The sequence below is a fragment of the Thunnus thynnus genome, chromosome 12, assembly GCF_963924715.1.
Source record: "Thunnus thynnus chromosome 12, fThuThy2.1, whole genome shotgun sequence".
Classification (NCBI taxonomy): Eukaryota; Metazoa; Chordata; class Actinopteri; order Scombriformes; family Scombridae; genus Thunnus; species Thunnus thynnus.
In genome coordinates, this window is record NC_089528.1 from 19241457 (window position 1) to 19266297 (window position 24841).

The window sequence follows — 24841 nt, forward strand, 5'->3', positions numbered from 1 at the left end:
TGCATATAGAAAACAATGGATTCCACCGCAGTTTGGCTCTTCACATTTTCCACACTGAGGGGCGTGAGGAGGAGGTGTGAGGACTCCAGACTTCTGAGGAAATAGAAATGATGACGCTCACAGCCATTTGCTTCCCTGTCCTGCGCAGGCCGACCTCTTGGGTAACTGTGCTGCCCATCCCCCCTCACAGTGTTAACTGCCTGTCCCCAGCAGGATGAGCTGGTTGTAAACCACACCAGGTCTATTAATTAATTAATGTACCCTAACTGCAGGGCTGGCTCCATCCATTGTGGTGGGGCAGTTTTGAGCTGCATGCAGTGGTGACCGCTGGTGTGTTTTTGGGCTCCTGCAGTGTTGTGGGAAAGGAGGCAAGAGACAAAGGAGAAGAGCTGCAGACAACTGTGGATGGGAGGAAACTGTCAGCACCATAGTCACCATTAATCACCCAGGGCCATTGTGGTCCTGTCCTGTAAACGGCGCCAGTGCAGGCAGGCAGGCAGGCAGACAGAGAGAAAGAGGGAGAGAGGAAGAGGAAGAGGGAGAGAGGGGGGAAGGGTGGCTGCAGGGGGAAAGAAGGGGAGAGAATGGTTGGGGATCAGCCTATATGTCCACCTCAGCTCCTTCTGCGGGGCTGGGGAGCAGTGCTGCTGTCTCAGTGTTTGTCCTCCGTGTTCTCCCAGATCCCGGATCCTGAGGTAAGAGAGCCTGATACATCACCATGTCCTCCACAGGTTCCTCTGAGGAATAACCTGAGGATTATTCTGTGATGGGGGGCAGGTGTTCCGTTGTTTTATGTAATTCATGTTTAGTGTTAGGTTGCCAGACTTGTTTGTTGCCTTATATGACGAGGAGTGAGTGAAGGTTAAAACCTGATACATTATATTGTGTTCCATGGAAAAGCCAAACCACACGCGTACTATAGGTGCAAACAGAGGGATGAATATAATATGTCCTGGCATGAAGTTGTTTTTGCTATGAGGCTGAGGTGTAGATGGTTACATTTTTCAGGATAGGACTACTACAGTAATCTGACAAAAATACCAACTGAAATCCATTATGTTTACTGAAATACATGGTGATAAAATGACTATGCTACTGAGAAACAGACAATTCACTCATGGCACATGATTGAGAGGACATACTAGTGACATCACTGAGTAAAAATTTCTAAAATTAATATTGGTTGTGGTTGTATTCATTGAAATGTTAGAATCAAAACTGTAGAAACGAATTGACCATGCCATTGCAATAAATTGAGTGTTGAAATAATATACAATATGACTCAGACACTGTGAAAATATTGATTGTGAGTAATCCAAAAGATTATGTTCCTGGATACAGTTTTAATAAAGCTGTGGAAAATGGATTATATTTATTTTTAGGATTGAAGCACAGAGGATGATAGTGGCTTTAAACAACACAAATCTAAATAGTGTAACCATAGTATGCCTCTGTTTGGACATTGTTTTTAATTAATAACTTCATTATTGGTCCTTTGCTATTACTGCACATGTCTAATAACTTAACCTGTATCCCAGTGCTGATTTTTCTATTTTTAGATGTTAATCTTCCATTCAGTTATACTAATCTTGCAAAGTCCCTTAAGGATCCTCTTAGAAAAACTAAACAAAACACTTAATCGGGGTAAATTATCCATGCCATTGAATATGTAATGAGCAAACTAACAAACCATCTAACAAACTAACCCAGAAACAGAAATATGTAATAATTTGGGGTATTCAACAACGAACATGAGGCAACTTGAGGTCAGTATGTCTCTGAATCTATGTTGTTTGTTCCATCAGAGGAAAATTTGAGGCTTATAGCTACTTAATCCAGCCACATGAAATGGCTCTCTAGAGGAAAGGACTTAGTCTTACATAATCACTCTTGAAGCAAAAAATGTCATTATTTAAGGGCAGTGCTAGATATCCTTCTTAAGGCTAATCCTGCTGTGGGAGTTGCATAAACACGAGTGTAAACTCAGACCATTTTCCAAGCACATTCTTTGTTAAATTTCACAGCTTCTCTTGTAACCTCTGCAAACTAACAGTATAGAGACCCTGAAGACAGAGTGCACTGTCACATTTGTCATGTTGGCTCGCTGAAGCCAATCAGGCCCGACAAACAGCTAAGACCACAGCTTCTGATTTTCTCACATGGCACAAAGGAGAAAACAAAAGCTTTTGGTATCTGATGTATTTGGTTCCCTCCACATGAACTAAAAGATGTATTCTTCTGACACATTTATTTATTAATCACATACGCAAACACCTGCACATTGTCATTTGACAAAATAATTTTTGTTCATTTCTACCTAAACCAAAGCAAACTTATTCCATTTCATTTCTTATCCTCTGTAGAGCCTCCGTCCTTGGTGTTTACTACCCATCTTATTCTTAGAACATTTTTCTGTTTCACCACATAATGTAGTTACCAGTATAGCCAGCAAATGTAATAAGTGTCCATTTTCTGATCCATCGCTTATTGCTTTACGAACTTAAGTATAGAGTTTCCAAAACAAGCTTGTTTCATCCAATCGAGTGATCGATCAATATAGAGTGGACAGGGAGAAATCCTCACAATGGTTTTATCAGGGAACCGATGCTTGGCTGGCTCCACCAAAGTACTGATCCAAGCCATTGATCTAACACAAAGACACACACATACATACACAGTCTTTGTACATATTGTTCTCCTATCCCCAGCTCTGGAGAGGGGTGTTTTGAAATGCGAGAAGTGTTTGTTTTTGGCGTTATCGACTGAATTTTTTGTGCAGCAGAGACTTAAGACATCTCAGACGATTGTGAAAGTTCAGAGAAAATGTGGGAAAATTCCAGAGACAAGCACGCTCAGGTTGCTTGATTTTACGCAGGTCATTGTTTGTAGACCAGCAGCTCTTGTTGGTGTCAAGTAAGGGAGGAGATTGAGGCGGTGAAAGAGCCATGAAAACCCACAGGTGATGTGGGTGTTGGAAGTGTAGTTGGAAATGCTAAAGACCTTTTCACCTGGGCCTGGGTATTTTTTTTGTTTGTTTGTTTGTTTTTTTCTGCCTGTGCCCTGAGAAAAAAAAAAAACCTTCAAGTCAGCTCTGTGGTTTTGTGGAGTTCTTGTCAGGGACTGCATGTCAGCTCAGTTAAATGTCATAAATCTAAATAGATAGATAAATAATAAATAAAAAGAATATGTCAACCATTCCAACAAAGTATGACATCATGGGCTCGAAATTGAGTGCAGATTGAATGGTGAACTTGTATAAGAACGTCAGACACATGCTTGAGGATGTTTTGTGCTGAAAAGGAGACCGAAATTGCCGTTGAACATTTTGGCCATGTGACACTCATGAGATAACAGGTGATTAGGGAACCTGTGGCTTTTTAAGGACTTCAAACGCTTCTTTTTTATCTGAATTGTGTTAATCTATGACTGTATTATGTATATTAGATTCAAAATGGGTTCATCGTTAACTCATTTCTACTTCAAGTCAGAAAGTGAAAGAAGTGGCTGGAAAATCTTACACCAATTACTTTGCTGGCACAGATCAAAGTATGACACAGAAAACTGAGCATAATTCTTAGAAGATGTGAAGCTTGAATTCCACTGACATCTTGTTTACTCCATGAGGTTTCCTCTCCACTGTAAAGCCTATTTCTGTAGGATTATTTATGTTGTGTGGATTAAAAAAAAAAAAAAATCAATGTTTTCTCTTTTTTCCACAGCTTTTACCCACAGATCCCCCAAAGAAGCCGGACCCTGTCAACTCAGAGACTGTTGTTTTCTGGGGGTTGCGGCTATGGCAGGTCATCGGCATTTTTTCGGTGTTTGTTTTAGCAGTTGGTGAGTATATCACCATAAATTCATACTGTTTTCATACTGTCTTGAAATATAGACGCTCTCTTAAGAAATCACTGCAGGCTAAAGATGTCTGTGCATACAATTATGGGTCCATTGTGTGATTATTAAGTACAGTGTGATTAGGAGTAAGGAGACAGGAGATGAGGGATCACTTTGAAGTTTCTGGAAGTGAGTCATCCAAGTAACTCTTGGTGATGCTGAACTTGGAAAAAGTGGGTTCAAATACTATGCTGCGTACAAATGAGCAAGTTACACTCTCTGATTTCACTTGAAGATTTTCAAAGGCTGTACTTATGTATTTGCAATCCCACTTGTAATTGCTTTTCTTAATGTGAAACCAAATGTTCAATGTGTGTCTGTGAATTACCTGTCCAAGTCTCTCTTCAAAAAGAGATCCCGATAAATGAGACTACCTGTTTAAATAAAGGATTAAATAAAAGTAATAGCTGTAACTGTAATGCGAAGAAAGGAAAAGTCTCACTTTACTTTTCCCAGTCTCTGATCAACAAAACAACAAATCTTGGGTCAAAATGCAGAAGTTTCTCAATCCAAACCAACACATTGAGTACAGTCAACGCAGCAAACAGATTTTCTGATTCTGACTACATAAGTGACTTGTTGATCTTTGGCCACAAACCTCAGTTCTTTAGACACATGGGACCAAATTATACATTGTCTAATTTATTCATTATTATTCAATGATGCCCTCAAGTCGCATTATGTTTGTGTCAAAAAGTCAGAATTGTTGAACTCATTCTTTTAATGATCAAAAAGTTTATAGGTCTTTAGGATCCCAAGATATGTGAAGGTTTTTTTCACAGTATTCAGGTAGCATGTAATAGCCGGTTATTACCACTAGTGATTGTGTTATAACTGTGTTTGCATTTGTGTTTGGAAAGTGCCGGTCACTGAGCATTACAGTAGTAATCTGCACATGTATATAAACTTGAAATATAATAGGCTATGTTGAAAGACAGCAATAGGTTTTGAAAATATCACTTTTGGCATCAACGATTTAAAAAAACAACTATGTTCTGAAAAGTTTTTACAAGCTTACAGTTTACGTATAGTTCAGTCTGTTTTACATAAGTAACAGGCCTGTATGCATTTAAGGGTTAAAACATCCAAACACATCATCATCTAGTAAATGACATTGTAATGAATAACGTGTCTATTAAAAAAAAACTCTCCTTACTCTCTCTCTAGTTATCACTCTGTGCTGTATATTCAAATGTCGAATCCCAAGAACAAAGAAGGAAATAGAGGCACGGCATGCACAGAGACAGGCCGCCAAGAAATACGCCAACACATTAGAGACAGTGCCACCTCTGAACGAACTGACTGAGATCCCAGGATGTAAGTACTTCTCGCTGATACCTTTCCAATATTTATATGACTATATTAAATTGGTAATATCCACTAATGTACACAATGGTCTCTACTCTGATATCGACTGTGGTGCTTTCCTGCATGTTCTGCTCATTCTCTCTTGTGTCACAGCTTCTTCAAATTCTCCGCACAGGTCAACTTCAAATACTGGTGGCTCCAAATGAGAAAATGGAAAATAAATATTTGAAAACTGTTTGAACTTTAACACAGTGAATTCGTGTGACGTCAATAAACTGCACAGAGTACAGTAAGCCCCCTTGGACCAGTCTTGTGATTGCTTTATACAAAGGCACACCCAGAAGATCTCAAAATTAGGAGGAATAACTTTCTGGTCCAGCTTTCTGCAGCACTACAGTTTGGTTTTTGGTCTCTATCTATGGGCAGAGAAGTGTATTTAATACCAGAATTTCATTTTTGTCAAATCTACAGGGTCTTACAAGACTTTTCACTGTTGTGGTTCCACTTTATGATCAAGGCCAAGAGGACAGCTGCCTTTTATATCTATATAAATAATATATATATAATAAATCTATATATATAATATCTATACTTACATTATTTCTAAGGCAGCTTTAATTTCTTAGATTGTTGCTGTCTCTCCTTGTCACCTCACAAAACTCACTGCACTCTATTCAATTCTTCTGCTCTGTTTTATGCTGTTATACTTATCTGCAAATCTTCTCTTCTCTTCTCTTCTCTTCTCTTCTCTTCTCTTCTCTTCTCCTCTCCTCTCCTCTCTTCTCTTCTCTTCTCTTCTCTTCTCTTCTCCTCTCCTCTCCTCTCCTCTCCTCTCTTCTCTTCTCTTCTCTTCTCTTCTCCTCTCCTCTCCTCTCCTCTCTTCTCTTCTCTTCTCTTCTCTTCTCTTCTCCTCTCCTCTCCTCTCCTCTCCTCTCCTCTCCTCTCTTCTCTTCTCTTCTCTTCTCTTCTCTTCTCTTCTCTTCTCCTCTCCTCTCCTCTCCTCTCCTCTCCTCTCTTCTCTTCTCTTCTCTTCTCTTCTCTTCTCTTCTCCTCTCCTCTCTTCTCTTCTCTTCTCTTCTCTTCTCTTCTCTTCTCTTCTCTTCTCTTCTCCTCTCCTCTCTTCTCTTCTCTTCTCTTCTCTTCTCTTCTCTTCTCTTCTCTTCTCTTCTCTTCTCTTCTCTTCTCTTCTCCTTTTTCTTCCAGCTACCCCAGATGCCTCTGCGGTACAGACAGTCTCTGAACAGGTCCAAACTCAAAGTGCTAACAACAGCCAGCTTTCAGGAGTTAGGGTCAGCGAGGAGCACTCCAGCTCCCTCACTTTGCCAGAGATGGGATGACTTTTTCTTTTCGTCTACACTTATCTTCCTTCAGACACTCCTCTTGACTTCAAAAACATAGTGTATACATTCACAGCCACTCTGAAAGTCCACTTCCTGCATCTATTGACCCTCTGTCCTGCAGTTAGTGAGGCAGCAGTTCATTTTGTCTTCCTCAAATCTTATTGCTGTAAGTGGAATTCAAAAACATTCATCTCTCATTCAACTGCTGAGCACATCTCTTTTGACATATATGGCAAAAAAAAAGAACTGGATTTGAATTTAATCAAAGAATTTGCTCCATAGTCTCGATGTAGTGCAGCAGTAACTCTGTGTCGTAGAAAATTGAACTTTTACTGTGGCTACAAAATACAGATTGTACTATTTTTGCACACATGATTTCTTTGGGGCAGCTGGACTTTTGTATCTTGCTAGGCTTTCTTCTTGCTTAAAGCCTGGATGTTTTTAAAATACTGTAGGTGCTTAATGCGTATTTGCATGAAAATGTGGGAGAACAGGACTTATGATAACTTTGTGAATTTTCTGAGGCACAGAAAATTGGTATTACAGTCACCAATGAAAATAGTAATGCATGTAGTATGTCTCACTTCAAATGTTTGTGCTCTGTGTTTGTCTCTTTCCCTACCTGTCTGTTTGCCTTGCTAAGATTAGCTTTGAATAAACCAAATCATTTACACTGACCTCTGCAAGTGTAAATGGAATATGATCACTGATGTCAACACTGGTCTCATCTGTGATTAAATATTCTTGTTTTCTTCTTTCTCTCAGGAATTTGGTGTGATCGGTCTTGTGTGTATCTAAACCATTGTAGTTACTTAGTTGTGGCTTTTTCAGGGTAAGAGCAGTGACACATATAGAGACTGACATCTGTCTTGTCTTGTTCCTCTTGTGGATATATTATGCATTTGTGCACACAAATACATTAAATGGTTATTGTGTCATTATTATGGAAGAAAAGGCATTGAGCTGTCAATATGTTTTTCCAGCATGATAACTGTGTCAAATAACATCTGCGTTAAAGGGGGAAAAAACACATTACATCACATGATAAACCTACTGTGGCAAGAACAGCCATATCTCAAGTGTCATCACGGAGAGTTGATCTAATATGCACTGGAGTAAATCCTCCTTCGTGACTATAGAACTAACTAGTCAACTGCATGGCCGGGAGAGGGGCTGAGGGGGAGGTTCACTGACTGCAGCCATTATAAAGACTGAGGATGATCAGCTGCTCTCAACCGTGAACTCCAAACAAACCGTACTGTAATGTTTACTACTGGATTAACTCAGAGAGGGACAACATAAACATGCATGCAAATATGCAAATTGCATTTGCAGCCTTTGTGCAGTGATTATGACATGTCATAATGAAATATGCAATATCTGCAAAATCAAATAACCACACTGAGAGAATAGGGAGTGAATTTAGTGGCATAGAATTTAAAGCAGTAAAACTATAACAAAGATAAAATAAAATTCAGAAGCAGAGCTTTCTTTTTAAAATGAAAAATGTAAATGTTCTTCCAGTGCAATCAGTAAAAACAACACCAAATATAATTTAGCAGGTAATTAAAAGTTACAAATGAGGGTCAAGAAATCCCCACTCTTATCTTTTGGATGTGTGCATGAATATATTTTCCACACATAACGGAAGCTTGTCAAATTTGTTTATGCATTTGCAGAAAAATATAGTGTATGTTGTGCATAAATAAAGAGTCAGTTAGTTTTTTTTTTTGAAGATGTCTGACATTCTCCATTGAGAATTTCTCTCTGCCTCCATTTACACATACATACCGAGCTGTTAAAACCATCTGGGACAAAATATGAGAAAAGAAAGTGGTGAGCCTTTCCAGTTTCACAGCCAATATCTGTTGCAAACACATTGAGACAAACAGAAGGAAAGAACAAACAGCTGCCACTCTGTCAGTCTCTATCATCCATTTCTCTTCGTCTCCCTTACAAGCACTCTCACAAACATTAAACAATAATACAGGGACTGGAGAGGCAGAGTTGTGAATCAAACCCTCCTATTCGCCGCCCTCACTTATCTATCAACTCTCACTAGACCTGCTGCTTCTACAGTGCAGAGTCCATAATTCCAAGCAGCTGAAAAAGAAGAAATTCTCAGTGTCGCCAAACAGTTGCAGCTGTTGTTTTAACAACTCAAACACATTTTTACACATCTGCCGCCTATAGCTCTGAAAGGGTAGTGAGGAAAAGGTCGTTTGAGGTTCAGAGCACACCGACTGATGAGTGACGGACTTGCGAAAAGGAATTTGGTCCGGTTACAAGTCTCGCTCTGTTCCTCAGGATGAGGAAACAAAATCATTCCAAAAAAAACAGGCATTATTTGGGATATTAGTGAGACAGTTTCTGGCAAGCAAAATAACATCACGCCTCAGATTTACAATTCTGACAATGAATTATATTGCCCCAGTCACATTGAACTGTGATTTTTTTTAAATGTCACAATGCCAAAATGCACTGCGCCCTCAGGTTTTATCAAAAAAATGGTACCAGCTTTATCTGAGCTGATTTTTTGACATTTAGGGATAGTGTGAAGGTCAGGGCCTTTTGTAGAAGGTGACGTTAACCTTTTGTAATTCCACTGCCATACGCAATATAGTATGTAAACACCAATAGTTTTCTTGAAAGAAGTATTCAACTAAAAGTCCTGTATTCCAAATACTACTTGAGTAGAGAAGCATAGCAAAATGCACTTTAAGTATCAAAAGTAAAAGTGCTTGTTCTGCAGAAAAATGGCCCCTACGCCTGATATATTGTTGTATATGACATTATTAGATTGTTAATTTAACTACTTTCTATACTCTTTGGTAGTTTAGTACAGTGGTTCTCAATCTATGGGTTGGAACCCCCTCCAAAGGGCCACAAGATAAATCTGTATTCATTTTTTGGACTTTTCACATCTAGACTTTTTGTGAAATAGTGGATAATATAAAGATATCTCTTTGGGCCTTGAACTTAAATGAAACCATGTGAAGTTTAAAGGGGAACCCACTCTTGCTAATAACTCAGACATCTGAAGCATAACAATCAGCCACAGTTAGACAAAAGGTGGTTTTTTCAATATTTATTGTGTTTTATAAACTGGTCACATATAACTAGTTACTATAGCTGTCAAATAAACGTAGTAAAGAAAAAGTGCAATATTTCCTGCTGAAATGTAGTGGAGTACAAGTATAAAGTAGCATAAAATGTAAATATGTGTGTAAAATACTGATGCATCATCTCCAAGTTTTGTCAAAAGCAGACTGGCATGTGAAGTAGCAAGAAGTAAAGAGGCAAGAGAAAAGAGCTTATGAGTGAAGGAGAAATTCATGAGAATAAGAGCATAAGTTATTTTCAGAATTCAGTCGAAATACAAAGAAATCTATTCACAAACATCTGGTTGGTTGATTATTTTAAGTCAGCTGGATTCACCAGTCATAGCAACTTTTGACATTTGGTTCGTGTTTGTCATTTGGTTTCTTGGCCTTCGTTTGTGTATCTAGTGTCTCTGCAGCATTTGGGGAAAATGTTTGCCTTGCTACTGAAAAAATAATACAAAAAGAAAGCAAAAAAAAAAAAAAGCTATAAAGCTCCATTTGGCCTTGACTACAGTCTTTCCTTTGAGCAATTTTCACAGTCTTTAAACAATAGTTGCTGGAGTGTAAAATCACTCCAATTTTTCTTCTAGATCTATATCACGGTCAGGTGTAATTTGTTAAATCTTGCCTGAGGCTGTTACATGTTTTTGGGGATCTGTTGGGCCCTGTTAGCTTTGTGTCAGCTATTCATTGGGGTGAATATTTCATGTGGAGAATTTGTCTGTCAAATCTATTGCCTGAAAGAGACTGCTGTGGGCTCAACTGTTCCTAGAAATGAATTGTAAATACCTTTAGAGTTTTTCTTTTTCTGTAAAGGAAGGGTAGCTTTAGAAACCCTCTCTTTCTTCTTAAAGACAACTGTTAGTTTTCATGGAAAAACAAAGAAATCTTGATGCAAACAAATTAAACAAGGCGTAACTTGAACAAATTATGATTAGATTTGTAAAAGAAGGAGGCTGCAGGCCAGGGTATACTTAACATCTAAAGGTCAACAGCTTTTGGACATTTACTCGTTCAGAATCTCCACATGCAGGCAACCTGTTTTTAGATTACTTTTGCATACATAATTTTAAGCTTTATTAGGCAGGTTTGGGCTCCAGAGAAGATTTAGGGAGAATGTAATGCAGTAGTAGTAACATTTTAGGAAATGGGAAATATACTTATTTGCTTTCTTGCCGAGAGTGACATAAAAAGATCAATACCACTCTCGTATTTGTCCGTTAAATATGAAGCTAAAGATGGTTAGCTTAGCATAAAGACTGGAAACGGCTAGCCTGGCTCTGAAGGTAACAAAATCCACTTACCGGCACCTGTAAATCCCACTAATTAACTTGTTATTTCTCATTTGGTTAATCCGTACAAAAACCAAAGTGCAGAAACAATTTGTGGTTTTCTTGGGGTTATGTGCCAGACTATTTCTTGGCTGAGCACAGTAACTTCCTGACACTTTGAAGTCACCACTGGTTGCCTGGTGTAACCACAAGTCAATTTTACGCTTTGTTTTTTGTATGAATTTAACAAATGAGATGTGACTTGTTAATTAGTGAGATTTAGAAGTGCTGGTAGGAGGATTTTGATACATTTGAACAGAGTCAGGCTACTGTTAACCCTGTTTTCTGTCTTTACACTAATCTAAGATAACAGGCATCTGACTGCACCTTACCAAACAGATATTAGTGTGGCATCAACACTGTCATCATAATCTCAGCAAGAAAGCAAATAAGCATATGTTGAACTATGCCTCTCGGTCCAGAACAGATATTTTATTGGAAATATACATTTAATATTTGCTACTTAACTGTACTTTTCCTCAACTTCAATCCAAGCAACTTCAAGGTGATATTTATCCTCACTACCTCTGTTAATCATGTACATCTTCTGGATGTCACCTCTTGAATAATGATGAAAAAAACATTGTCTCTATCAACACACACAAAGTGGACTGTAAACTTTTGCACTCCATTTTCTCGCTCAGAAAGCACTTCAGTTCCATTAAAAGAATAAATAGACCATGCTTACTAGAACAGATAGAAACAGATGTTCCTTCATTACATGCAACCTACTTAGCACAGCATTCTGTTGGATTAAATTCTGCCTTCCAATTACCGTTAGAGGCAGTACCCTGGTGATACCTGATGCCTTTAACCTTTTTTGGCTTGTCTTGCTGCAGCTGCAAAAGCGGAAGAAAATGAGGAGGTGACAACAGTCTCCGGGAAAGTAGATGCTGATAAAGGGGAGAAGAAGACAAAAGAGGGCAAGAAAGAGGGCAAAGGTGCCAAAGAAGGGAAAGGAGATGAAAAGGATGCATCAACAAAGAAAAAGGGTGAAAAGGGAGCATCTGACAAAGAAGGTGGTGAAGGAAAAGGGAAGAAATCTGGAGAGAAGGGAGACAAAGGGGAAAAAGAAGAAAAAGGTGAAAAAGGAGGCAAAGGAGGGGCTAAAGGGGGAGCCAAGAAAGCTCAAAAGTGACCCCTGCCTTCCTTGGACAAAAACTGAAAAGGATAATTTTGCATTTTTCACAAGAAGCATTTTTTTTTTCCTAAAATGACATTTGTATGATATTATATTTAAAGTAAATAAAACTCTTACACAAAAGAAAATGCATTATTGATATTTTGTCTTCTTCAAACTCATGAAAGAATAGATTGCAAACACAGTTCTGCTAACAACACCATACAGTAAAATTATAGGTTTATTGTCTTGTTCACAATTCACTGATGAACATTAGAGACCAGAAAACATATTTTTTATTTTATTCCGAGTTTACACTGATATCTACAACGTGCCTAAATCACTATGGAGTGATGAGAAGGTGAGATGTATCTTAGCAAACACTGTCCACATACTGTATCTAAAGCATGAAGACCAAAGTTGGCTCCACTGAGTACATTTCGGCACGAGATAAATAAAGACAATGAAACACATTTTTATACTTCCATGAGAGGTATTTGAAAACAACAAAATACATTAGCTCTATGATTATTGGCCTTATTGTACACTTAGTTCCAAAACACAATCATTTTACATGATACAATCAGAACAAAATACTGTATTATAGGGTATTAAAGTGCTCAAATATAATTTTCCAAGTGTTTTTTTAATAAAAGATTTTCATGCTCCGATACCTCCCGCCCTTTTAATTAAAGATGTCTAGAAACTGTCTGGATTACACAACTCTAACATAATGTTCACTTGGCAATTAGTGGAAAGCCAGATTGGATTTGAAGAATAACCACCTCATGTCAACTGCAGTTTTTTATGTTTTATGTAATACAACTGCACTCCTATATGGGCTAAAAATTCAGAATACCAGAATACCTGCTCAAAGAACCCAGTTAAATATGAGAAATAAGTCTTAAGTGACAGTGAGATACTGTATTATCAAGTGTCAAAGGTTTCTCTTCACTTCAGTCTTTTCCTTTCTCCGTCAATGTGGCCTGCAGCCATCTGTAATTAGTGTTGTAGTCAATCCACTCAACCTGAAGTTGCAATCATGACCAATCCTCATGGAAATGTTCAAGTTGAGTCCAATTTGAGTCCCTTAAGGGCCAAAATGCACTTCTCAGAATTCCACTGCTAATTAGTCAAAATGCGCAGGCATCTGGCCACCGTAAATAAACAGTTGGAAGCTGTCTGGCTCAAATGCGTGTTGTGGATATTTCTAAAATGACTGTAAGGCTGGAGTTATCCTACATTTTTCTTATTGTAAAAAAATGCCATTAAAAGACCAATGACATCTATGTGTAAGTATTTCTCAATATTTTACTATTTCTCTATCCTGTCTTTGTCTCTCAGCCCAATTTTGTAATTTTTTTTTTTTTTAATTGGTCATAAATGTATAGTTTCCTTTAAAAAAAAAAAAAAAAAACTAACTAAAACCTCAGCAGTGAATTGTGCATTTGTTGGGGACTATTTTTAGCTGTGGATTACCACACAACACATTTGGTGTACTAGTGAGCATTTCCGCAAATGTTTGTGATTGACTCAACATAAACTACTCTTCCCATGTTCCTAATATTGAAAGAACATGTCACCTAGTGTAATGATGTGGCTCCTTTGTAGTTTTTAATAGATTGGACAACAATGGAGGTCTATGGCACAGAGGAATATCAGACTCTGGGTACAGAGACAATACTTGTTAATCAGTTCATTTCTATTTTTGGTCTTTTCATGGGATTTGTTTACAGTAAGATTAATATAGATATATCACCAGACTTACGACTTACCAGACTTATAATGTTTGTAAGGTTGTGTGGTTTATGTTGTGTGGAAAAAGTATGAATTAATTTTAATGTTATCTAAATCTAGTCTTTTACATGCAGAGTAAATCTGCTGGATGGACTTTGAGGCAGTACAAACGGCAGCAGACCAGGCTTTAACCTTTCAAAACACAATCAAAGCACACATCTTAATGGATCTAGCAACAGGTGAAGCAAATCTGGGAATCAGTTAATTGGGTACATAATTCAGTCAGTGAGAATTCACCAGAAGACAACGACAGCAGGAGGGACAAGAGAGCTTGTCCACAAACGGCGGTCACCAGATGTAAAACTAAAAAAAAATTTAAAAAGTGGAATAACACTGCAAACAAGAGCAAATATTAACTTTGGTCATGTATCAGTTGAAACTATACTGTGAGGTAAAACTCCTTCATCTCATTTAGGTAAGGAGCTCGATCTGATCTGAGTCACAAGTCCGTCAGACCTTTAAGTCCAAACCAAATAGCGACTAAATGGGCTCTTGGGATGTGAAAACCAATTCCACGGTAGGTCAAAAAATCCAAGTGCAGGATCTGAAAGCAAAAAAACTGCCTTTAATATTAATGTCTCAGTCAATTGTTACTAAGCTACTGAGTGTTAAGCACGGTTTTCTCATGCCTCACTGCTGTGCACATGAAACTGAGTATTTAAAAAGAAACTGTACGGGGGGCTGTATTTCAAAACCTTAATATTGACATTTTCTTTCATTACCTACCAGTAGCAAATATTTCTGGAGGGGTAATTTTACTGTACCTTTAAGACTTTTTGGTCACTGTAAACAAGATGGTGGATGAAAATACAAAGAAATGCTGCAAAATAACCTTTTCTCTGGCAGCAGATCATGCCTTTTCTCTTTGGTATAATAGATAATGTGACTTAACCTTCTGTGAACCATGCTGGTTGAGTGCAGTAAGTTACAAGTTACAGAATTTAAAACATCTTGTGGAATGCTTCATTAAATGCTTGTCTTGAATGCCCTCTGACACCTGTAAATATATTCACCAAGTTTTGTTTTGGACTATATACATAATCAAATATTGCAAACATTCTGTAAACGAACACATGAAAAAAAAATATACACTGAAACATAGCTTTTGAACATATTCATACACATGAACACTATTAGCTCACAATTAGAATGTATTTCTGATCTTTGTAAACATTGTGACTTGTATATACATCAAAAAGCAGCATAACACTGGACCATCTGTAAAAATTACTGTGTTATTCATTTCTGGGTTTTCCTTCATAGCCACCACAAATGTCACTCTTGGAATTCCAGCGGAATTTGAGATTTTCTTGGATTCCTCTTTTAATTAACATTCCATTGGAAAATGTGACCGTTTCCTGCACCCTGTGTTTTTTTTGAGTGGGGTCTTTTCCTTTGAAAGCTTTGAAGAAAACCATAGAGCTCTTCTTTACCTCAACTAACGCTGAATTCAAAGAGTGATATGGTCTTCAAAGAAATATTCTTACTTTGGCATCATGTTGTGTGTATGTGTGTCTGTGTGTGTGTGTGAGTGTGTGTGTGTGTGTGTATACGTGTATATGTGTGTGTCAGGGTATTTTGGGAGAAAATTTGAATATGAAACATTCATTTGAACTCTATGAGATCTGTTGTAATTAGAGAGATGAAAACTGGGTCATTCTAAACAGCAGAAACTGTACATTTTGAGAAATAAAAATGAACACAGCCTTATATAACACACCAACATCCTCTGGAGAGAAATGCTGACCATGCTAAAACACCACTTTAAAAGTATAAAAATAGGTGTGCAACAACAGAGGACTTCAATTACCTGAGTACCTTCCCTTTTACACTGAAGTGGATTTAAGTCAATGCAGAACAAATGCCAGAAAAGATGAACAGATTCCTCAAAACAGCTAGGATTAAAATTATTTTAAGCCAAGCCTACACTTAGTCTATTCACACCGACTTAATCCTAAAACTTAATCTGTTTCAATGTTTTGAAATTACCCACACATGTGCCACTAAGTGCACTCAAGATCCACCTGGCTTTAAATAGGTGATTAAGGCTGTTCCTGGCAACTAACTAATCCCAGTCTGATTTATGCACAAAAACTGAGCACAAGACAAAAAAGATAACAATTATGGCAGTGGAAAAGAAATAAGAAATGGCAGTCTGTTTTCAGCCTTTTACACATTCACTGTGGCAGGTGCTTGGTGAAAGGTTTGAGAGTATTTGCCACAACAATGAGGGTTATCATCCTCAAATAAAGGTGGTCCAGCTCACAGAGGTGATACACCCTTTTTGCCTTGAGCCTCATCAGTCGGCAATGTTCTAGCTCAATTCACAGGAGAAAAAACTGGCAGTGTTGATGCAGGCAGCCTTCCCCTTCAGACCATCCTGAGACTGTTTCATGATTTGTTTTTTTTTTTATCAGTTTTTTATCCCTATACACAGCACCCTGGAGGTCACATGACTGTCTCCCTCTCCTCCTCCACCACCGGTGAGGGTTTCTCGTCCTCACAGGGCCGTGTATGAGCAGAATGCTCTTCTTCGGGAATATGGAGCTCCTGTCCCGACGAAGGTATAGAGTTCTCCGAGACAGAGCCATTCTTCACGTACCCGGGAAGGTTCCGGTGCCCATTCACAGACACCGGCCCCAGCCTCGTGGTGAGGTGGAGAGCCAGCGGTCCTCTGGCAGTGACGTTGGTAACACTGGTGTGTGATACCATAGGTCCATAGCTGTAGGTGTTACTGCCACTCCGAGCTTTTCTTTTGAAGTCCAGGGCCAGAGTCCTCCTGCTCCAGGACTTTTTGATCTCAGCTTGCACCTTGGAAGAGAAGAAGTTATTAAGTTGTGTAACAGCTTGAATATTATACAGTAGTTTCTGCTATAACATGCTAAAGGTATTTGAGTTCTTACCTCCCCGTTGCAAAAGCAGTAGATAATTGCTACTAGGAATCCCTGGAAAAGAGAAGAAAATAATTTTACTTGCTTCATCTACAAATTTCCAGGGCAGCTATCTTTTATGTGCGCTTAATATGACATTTTAAGTGTATAATTGGATATTTAATATGGTATTTTTAATCATCAGCCACCCCTCTCTTTCTCTTCATCTTAATTAAAATCTAACCACCACTCAGTAACTCAACAATAAGCAACTATCTAACTATTACACAACTGATCTCTTCCATTGTCTTGATCGTTCTGTTTTTGGTGATTAAGACGTTAACCCTGAGGACATGTGAAATCCTGATCAGGTCAATCAGATTTGTTAAACTTGAAAGGACATGTTAATATTAATGAGGGACCCCAGAGCTACATTTGCATTCCTGGCATTTTACCACAGTGGCTTTACCTGGAAGGAGTTGAAAAGCATCTCGTAGTGCATCTGGATCTGCCAGGGAACTCCAGACACTTCTGTATAAGGCATGGCATTGAATATGATGTAGTGGACGCCAAACAGTGGCATCAACACCAATGTGGACTTCAACAGTTTTCTGTAATACAGAATAGTAAAATTCATAATCTCAAAAATTGTTTCGAAAGATCACTGGTACACCTCTGTAACTATAGCCTCACTTTTGGGGCCACTATGCACTTTTATGAACAAATAACATGATGAATACCTTAACTTAAATACAGGTATTTGGTTACGTGCTGAAACAATTAGTTGATTAATCAATTAATTGATCAATGGAAAAAGTATTTAAAACACAATTTATCAAGCAGAAAAGCCAAACATTCTTTGTTTCAAACTACTGATATGTGAGGATTTAGTGTTTTGGTGAAGACTTCACCTTTGACTCTAGGATTTTTCTAACTATTTTCTGTCATTTTATAGACTAAAACATCTCTTAATACAAAAAATAACCTAAATTATCTGTAATGATAATAATCTTTAGTTGCAGCCTTATTTTGGTTCATGACTGTAAAGGTACATTGTTATCTACCATTTGCAATCCTCACTTAGAGCCTATCTATTACAATCAATTACAATTACAATTTAATTTAGCTGACACTTTTATCCAAAGTGACATACATCTGAGAGGTGATACAACACAAGCAGGGGTCTAGTCAGGAGAGAACAACATATATAAGTGCCATAAAGCTAAGTTTGACTTAGATAGGACATAGGTGCCAACAGGCGGTGCACAGAGTGCATAGAAGCAGATTTTTTTTCTTCCTTTCATCCATCAAGTGCAGAGGTGTTTGCGAAAGAGCTGGGTATTTTCCTTTCTTATCTCATGATGTAAATGCAGTCAGCATAAATGCGTTCATGATTTTATCAGACTGGCAGTGATGTGGGTTACAAATACGTCATATGATGAATGAATCAGGAGAAGCCACTGCTCTAGTAAGGTTTAGAAATGTAAATACTAATTTGGCACAATACTTCTACTTCTCAGTACCTGTACTGTTGCCTTGTGTCACACCTTCCAGCATTTGTTTCTCGTAGTTTAGTTGCCAAGACTCTGATGATGTTCAGAAATAACATAAAATTAACCTGAAGAGAAAATAGAAACATAATGATAGAATTAAGTGTCATTGCAAACATAAAAAGGTGTGTTATCAAGCAGCCGTAATGCCACAGGTGCTGTGAAATACTATCATTTCCTACACAGCAGGGGAAAGGTGCAAGCAGTGAGCATGTACTCACCACAACGGCTGCCAGGATAGGCACTTGATATATCCATTTCAAATTGCCTGCACTTAAGTCCCAACACCTGCAGTAGATAAACAACAAAACAGGGATCAGCAAGAGATAAATAAGGATCAAGCTGCAAAGTGTGATGATCCAGGATCCCTCTGCTCACTCTGGTGAGATTTAGAAAGGACATTTTTTTCTCTCCCTCACTCTCTAAAGTTGATCTAAAGGCTCTAGACACAAGTATCATATGAAACCATTCAGAAATGAATTTGTCAAAATTAATACTTACATGATATTTTCAACCCTAATTCCTCATGAATTGATTCATTACCCCTGGGTTTCACATGATTTGCAATTTGAATATACTTTTTTAGTTTGTGCCAAGGCATTGAAATAACAAAATCTGTGTCTGATTTTAGTTGGTATTAAAACAGTTCAGTTGGCCTAAACTGTCACATGTCATTAACTAGGCCCATAGCTTCAAATGGGGATATTGAGGTCAGCTCTGTGTCTTTTTTTTGTTGTTGTTTTTTTTCTGGGGGTTTATGGCTTTTAGCGACAAGAAAGATTCATAGATCTGAAGACAAAAAACACTGAGTGCTTGATGTGGGTTGATAGAATCTGCTATAAATAGCTTTGATTTTTAGCCAAATGCCCACTATTACTGCTTACTACATACTACATGTACCACTTACAGTTGACTGTACACACCCAAACTGTGGTTATTATCATGCTTGGTTTGTTTTTGTGCCCAAAAAGGTCTAAAAGGGAGGTGGAAATGTTCTGCAGCTCTCCTGCTGACTGAGAAGTGAATTATGTAGTTTAGTTCCACTGGATACCAGCTTAACTGTGAGCTCTCAGCTCCAAAGTCTTCAATGTTCTACAGAGCTAATGTGGAGGAAGCAGATAGTGCCAGTCAGAGGATGTTGAGGGCCCGCCAAGTTGGTTTCAGGCAGTTTTGCCTATTGAGGGCTGCCCATTCATAAGTGGAAGGTTAATCCACTTAAAGGGAAACTTCAGGATTTTTCAACTTAGACCCTATTTTCTATCATTTTGTGTCTAAGTGACTAATGGGGACAACAATTTTTGAAATTGGTCCAGTATTGAGCGACAGCAAAATGGACTGCAATGTATCTTTTGGGGCAATTGCGCAACGTCAATGTACGTCCACTAAAAGTGGTTGTTTTTGCCAGGCTCAGATTGTTAATGTAAGTGTCTGACAAGTGTCTTGTTCTAAAATCTTGAATTGTTGTTGAATTCAGCTAAATATTCAGCCATGACAGAGTTGGAGAGAGGAGTGCCAGGAGGACAGGACAGGAGTTTGCTGTGTTGGAGTACAGAAAGCATAGCTTAGTGTTATCTAAAAGATTTTCAAAGTAATGGCTGAATATTTAGCTGATTTCACAGCTGCCAGCTGCAGCATTCTCGCTCTATGCCGGACCAATTTTATAAACTGTCCCCATAAGTCACTTAGACACAAAATGATGGGAAAATAGGGTCCAGGTTGAAAAATACCAAAGTTTCCCTTATATGCAGCTTTCAAACCTGTTCTCAATCTTTACTACATAAACCCATGGCATGTTTGGCCATGGTTTGTGAATTGTGAAGTCTAATCTTTGTATCTCCCATATAAGCCCTTGAGATTCAGACCTGTGTGAAATACTGTGGTATTTTTGTTAAATGAAACTTGCCACAAACAATACATCTGATCAATAAATTACTGATGAAAAATGTACTCCATCATTAACTTTGTTTGCACCTGCCTTCCTTGCTTCAAGGAACTCATGACCTTAGTATTTCTCTATTAAAGTTTAACAAGATTAATAATGCAGATCACTTACTCTGTGTCTGCAAATGTGGCTCTCACAGTTGCCCAAACCGTCACAAACATAGCTGGTACTCCTGAATAAAAAAAATAAAAAAATAAATCATTATGATATAATCGCCATCACTATGGCAAACTACTCTATATGATTCCATAAGAAAAGTCCGTAATTTGCTCATATGGGTAGAACCTGGGTAGCACAGCATCCACATTGTATGCGCTGTGCTTATGTGACTAATACGCACAGTGTGTACAATGCAGGAACTGTAAAGCCCATCTATATTCGTGCTATGTTTTCACATAGACTTGAGTCATAGTCATGAGTTTCCATTGTCTTCAGCTAGTTATTAATACAATATTAGCAAGAGACTTGACAGCATCTTTCATTGTATTTCTTACAAAACCTTTAAGGCATACTAATTTGTCCATCAATTATTAAATATCTTTCATAAGATTTAATTTGCATGGTATTAAATCATATTGTAATCACTTTTGCAAATAGAATGGGAATGAAGCAGCACTCACCCCATCCAATCAGAGTAAATCCCCAAAGATACTTTCTGTCTGAGAAGAAGGTCATAAAGATGAGGCTGTGGAGGTACAGACCCTCAACAAGGATCCAGTAGTAATTGGTCGCCAAAAAGTACATGAACAAGGTCACAGCCGCCTTGCAGCCAATCTATACACAAACAGCAAGGAGAACAGATCAAATCAACTCCCACATTGACAAAAAAGCTATAATGTTTCAATTTTTGTTCACATGTATTCCTATCACTTTAATCTCTTGTTTCTCCTCCCATAATGCTACAGTAGTTCTACATTATAGTGTATATGATTCCTGCATATAGGCTTGATCACATTTTTATTTCACCCGCAAGGGATATTTGAACAGAAATGTAGATGACAATGATACTTTTGATTATTTGGTTTATTAATTCTGATTTAGTTTGCATAGAGCAGCTATTGCATATGTAGTCATATGGAGCCAAGTAAAACTCAAAGAGACCAACACAAAACACACTCTTTAAAATACCTTAACATTTACACTGCATTCATGTGTCATTAAATAGTTTTGGGGGAACAAGGTTGTGAGTATGTATTCGAGGTCCAGAGGTGTATTATTTGTTCAAGGTCTGGAAGTGTAAATGTATTCACATGTACTCAAGCTTTGGAAGTATATTGTGTATTTAAGGTTTGAAAGCCAAGTATGTAATTAAGGTTTGGAAGTTGAATATGTATTCAAGGTTTGAAACCGGAGTATAAATTCAAGGTTTGGAAGTATAATATGTTTTCAAGTTTTAGAAGTTGAAATGTATATATAGATGGGTGACTTAGTAAGGTGTTGAGCCACCACATGCTGCCAGAACAGCTTCAGTGCACCTTGGCATTGATTCTACTATTCTACTTCTGGAGGGATGAACACCATTCTTCCAGACGATATTCCCTCATTTGGTGTTTTGATGATGGTGGTGGAGAGTGTTGTCTAACACTTCAGTGCATAGGTTATAGGCATAGGCATAGGATAGGCATAGGAGACCACTCCCATCAGGATAGAAATGTTTCATCATAGGATAAAGGTGATCACTCAGAACAACAACAACTTTGTATTGATTTGCAGTGACCTTTCCCTCTAAGGGGACAAGTGGACTCAAACCAAGCCAGCAAGATGCCTCCCACAGCATAATAGAGCCACTGGATCCCCTCACTGTAGGGGTCAAGCGTTCAGGTCTGTACTGTTCTCTTGTTGTACGCCACACATGCACTCGCCCACTTGTTGAGAATATGATGAAGGATGACTCATCTAACCATATCACTTTTTTTCACATCTCTGTAGACCAGTGCCTATGGTTTTTGCACCACTTAACTCTCAAATGTGCATTCATCTTTGTAATGAGGGGTTTATGCACTGCAACCCTGCTATAATATCCCTCTCTATGTGATTGTAGACAGACTGTTCTTGCTGACAAAGTCTGATCACATCCTGCATTGACATTCTCAGTCATCTGCGTAAGAGTTGCTCTTCTGTTTTTCCTTACATATCGCACTAATGCACAAGCATCAGTCATCAAATGTGCGCTGTCGACCACAAGTTCTGACCCTATTTACTGATGATCCCACAGATCTAAATGCAGATGTCACTTTAATCACTGTTCCTATTGAATCACAAGCCAGCTGAAGCTCCTGCCATCCGTACCCCAACAATGACCCTCTTTCAGAGTCACTTAGATCTTTTCCTCTTTCCAACTTCACACAAAATCAGAATCAACTGGGCCTGCACACATTTTTAAACATGCCACAGAGCATGACTGGATGTTAATTGCTTAATTGTACCATGCAGTGCACCTGTGTGGAAGCATCTGCATTCGTTATGTTTCACCACTCATTTATTCAGGCCTTTCCTTTAATTTGCCACCTGTCTTGAATGTATTCAAGGTTTAGAAGCTGAGTATGTAATCAAGGTTTGGGAGTGATGCATGGAGGTTAAGTATGTATTTGAGGTTGGAGGTGGAGTATAGAAGTAAATGTAGTTTAGAAGTGGAGTATATAATCAAGGTTTGGAGGTAAGTATTTATTCAAGGTTGGGAAGTGCAATATCTATTCTAGGTTTGGAAATGGAGCATGTGTTCAGTAAGCTGTAGTGGAATATTCTACTGCATATTACTGAATACATACTTGATGAAACCTGAAATACAGTATAGCAATTGAATTACTCAAGGTCAGACATGTTATTACTTTGAATTATTTCAAACAACAGAACATTGATAATAGATGATTCTGCACGTTTGGTTTGGCGGTTTGGTAATTAAAACTATCATTGTTAGGGGAGTATCGTCATGGTTTAATATTTAAAAAGCCAACATTAACTGTTGATCTAAGACAGGACACAAACCCTTGTCGCAAGTCGACAACCATCCACCACCCTGATCAGCCCACCCTGACCTTTCATCATATTGAATAAATGACACACTATACTTCCTTAATTGGCATTGAATGTTGGTGTTGGATGGATTGTGTTCTGTAGAATCATCCAATATCAATATAATTCCTAGGGATACTTGTTTTGTTTTTAATAAATGTTAAGGCTATGAAACTTAACAAAAGAAAAAAAAGGAAAAAAGCCCTTCAGGTTTTGTTTACATATAAAGTATTTTATATTCAAGTGCATTTACTGCAGATATCCCGCATATAAAGCCAGAACATATCATGAATGGACATAGCCTAATGCATATGCATATTTAAAAACAGAATATTTTTTTCTTGGCATGTGTGAGTATCAGCCTACGGTATACTCCTCCTAAAATTCACATATTTTAATTGCATTTGTGCTTGTGTTACTCACAGCCTGTTATTTCTCTCTGACACAGTGTCTTGATTCATTATCTACACTTGTGGAAGACCAAGTTCTATTCTGAGCTTACTGTTTGAACATGTAATCACTTTCATTGTTGCACGAGTGACAGTGAAAGTAGTTTAGCTTTGTTTACATATGATATGCGGTTTTGAAACTATGGCAGTTATCACAATGTAACATGTGGGTAGCGAGTCTTTAAAAGAGTGTTCAGCTGCGTAGTGTGTTTGACACATAATGAGCTAAAAAAAAAAAAAAAAAAGACTCCACGAGAATGTTTTCCCAGATGACTGGGATGATGATTAATGATTGTTAAAATAACAGTGCAATCATCACAATATATAGCATGCTCAGGATTCAGGACAGTGATTATTGGAAAACCAGAGGTGTAACAGAAGTGATCAGCTTTTGTGTTTCAGTTACATATTGCTTTTTGGACCATGTGAATTTCTCTTGGGCCCAGCTGACTTGTATTGGACAAGAGTAAAAATCAGGAGATGCAAGTCAGAGATTCAATTAAATAAACAAATAAAATAAAACAATATAAAATAAGATCCAGGTTCACAATCAGTATCGTAAAACTGATTGACAAAATGAGGTTTTATTTTCTTAAGGATTATTTGTGTTTGAACAGCAGTTAATAACAATCCAGTAATATTATGTGCTGTTGTATTGACAGAATGTATGGGAGTCCCAGGGGCCCACACTGATTTAGACAGCCATCGATTCAGCTCCAGTTAACGTCAACCTCCACACTGTTATCCAGCTTCAGCTGTTGCTGCCGTATTGTCATGAAATGATTATTTGAAGCCAATTCCTCTCAGCGCTCCTTTCTCTGTGTGCCTTATAGACAGCATCTGTCTGTTCGCTGGAGCATCTTTTTAGTTAGAATTTTTTATTTGCAGCCTAGACACAGGTCTATAATTTGAATATTTTTGTCTCTATGAGCATTATCTTTCATTAATTTTGTGATAAAATTGATTCATAAAGCTGAGCATTATTGAGTTCTTGACAAAGAAGCTGTGCTGTGCCCAGAATAGACCATCTGCAATTTACCAAGACATAAAAGACAGATGTGTAGGAATCAGACAGGTTGATCAAATTATGATGAATATGCAAAACGAGCAAATGAAATGAAATG

General features: G+C 38.0%; 2 protein-coding genes across 2 annotated transcripts in view; one reads left to right on the top strand and one right to left on the bottom strand.

The window, feature by feature from the left end:
* The first annotated feature begins 321 nt into the window (after positions 1-321).
* On the top strand, positions 322-12160 carry tmie (transmembrane inner ear). The gene is made up of 4 exons (XM_067604655.1): positions 322-695; positions 3720-3837; positions 5062-5211; positions 11817-12160. Exons 1-4 carry the CDS (start codon positions 585-587, stop codon positions 12113-12115), a joined length of 678 nt encoding a protein of 225 aa, XP_067460756.1. The 5' UTR covers positions 322-584; the 3' UTR covers positions 12116-12160.
* Positions 12161-12320: 160 nt separating this feature from the next.
* pth1r (parathyroid hormone 1 receptor) overlaps positions 12321-24841 on the bottom strand; it is a 56094-nt gene continuing 43573 nt past the window's right edge. The window contains exons 7-13 of the mRNA XM_067606163.1: positions 20877-21030; positions 20368-20428; positions 18536-18602; positions 18288-18382; positions 17234-17375; positions 16798-16839; positions 12321-16705 (exon numbers count right to left, since the gene is read on the bottom strand). Of these exons, the coding sequence (XP_067462264.1) occupies positions 16343-16705; positions 16798-16839; positions 17234-17375; positions 18288-18382; positions 18536-18602; positions 20368-20428; positions 20877-21030 (924 nt within the window). The 3' untranslated portion in view covers positions 12321-16342. The remainder of the gene's footprint in view (positions 16706-16797; positions 16840-17233; positions 17376-18287; positions 18383-18535; positions 18603-20367; positions 20429-20876; positions 21031-24841) is intronic.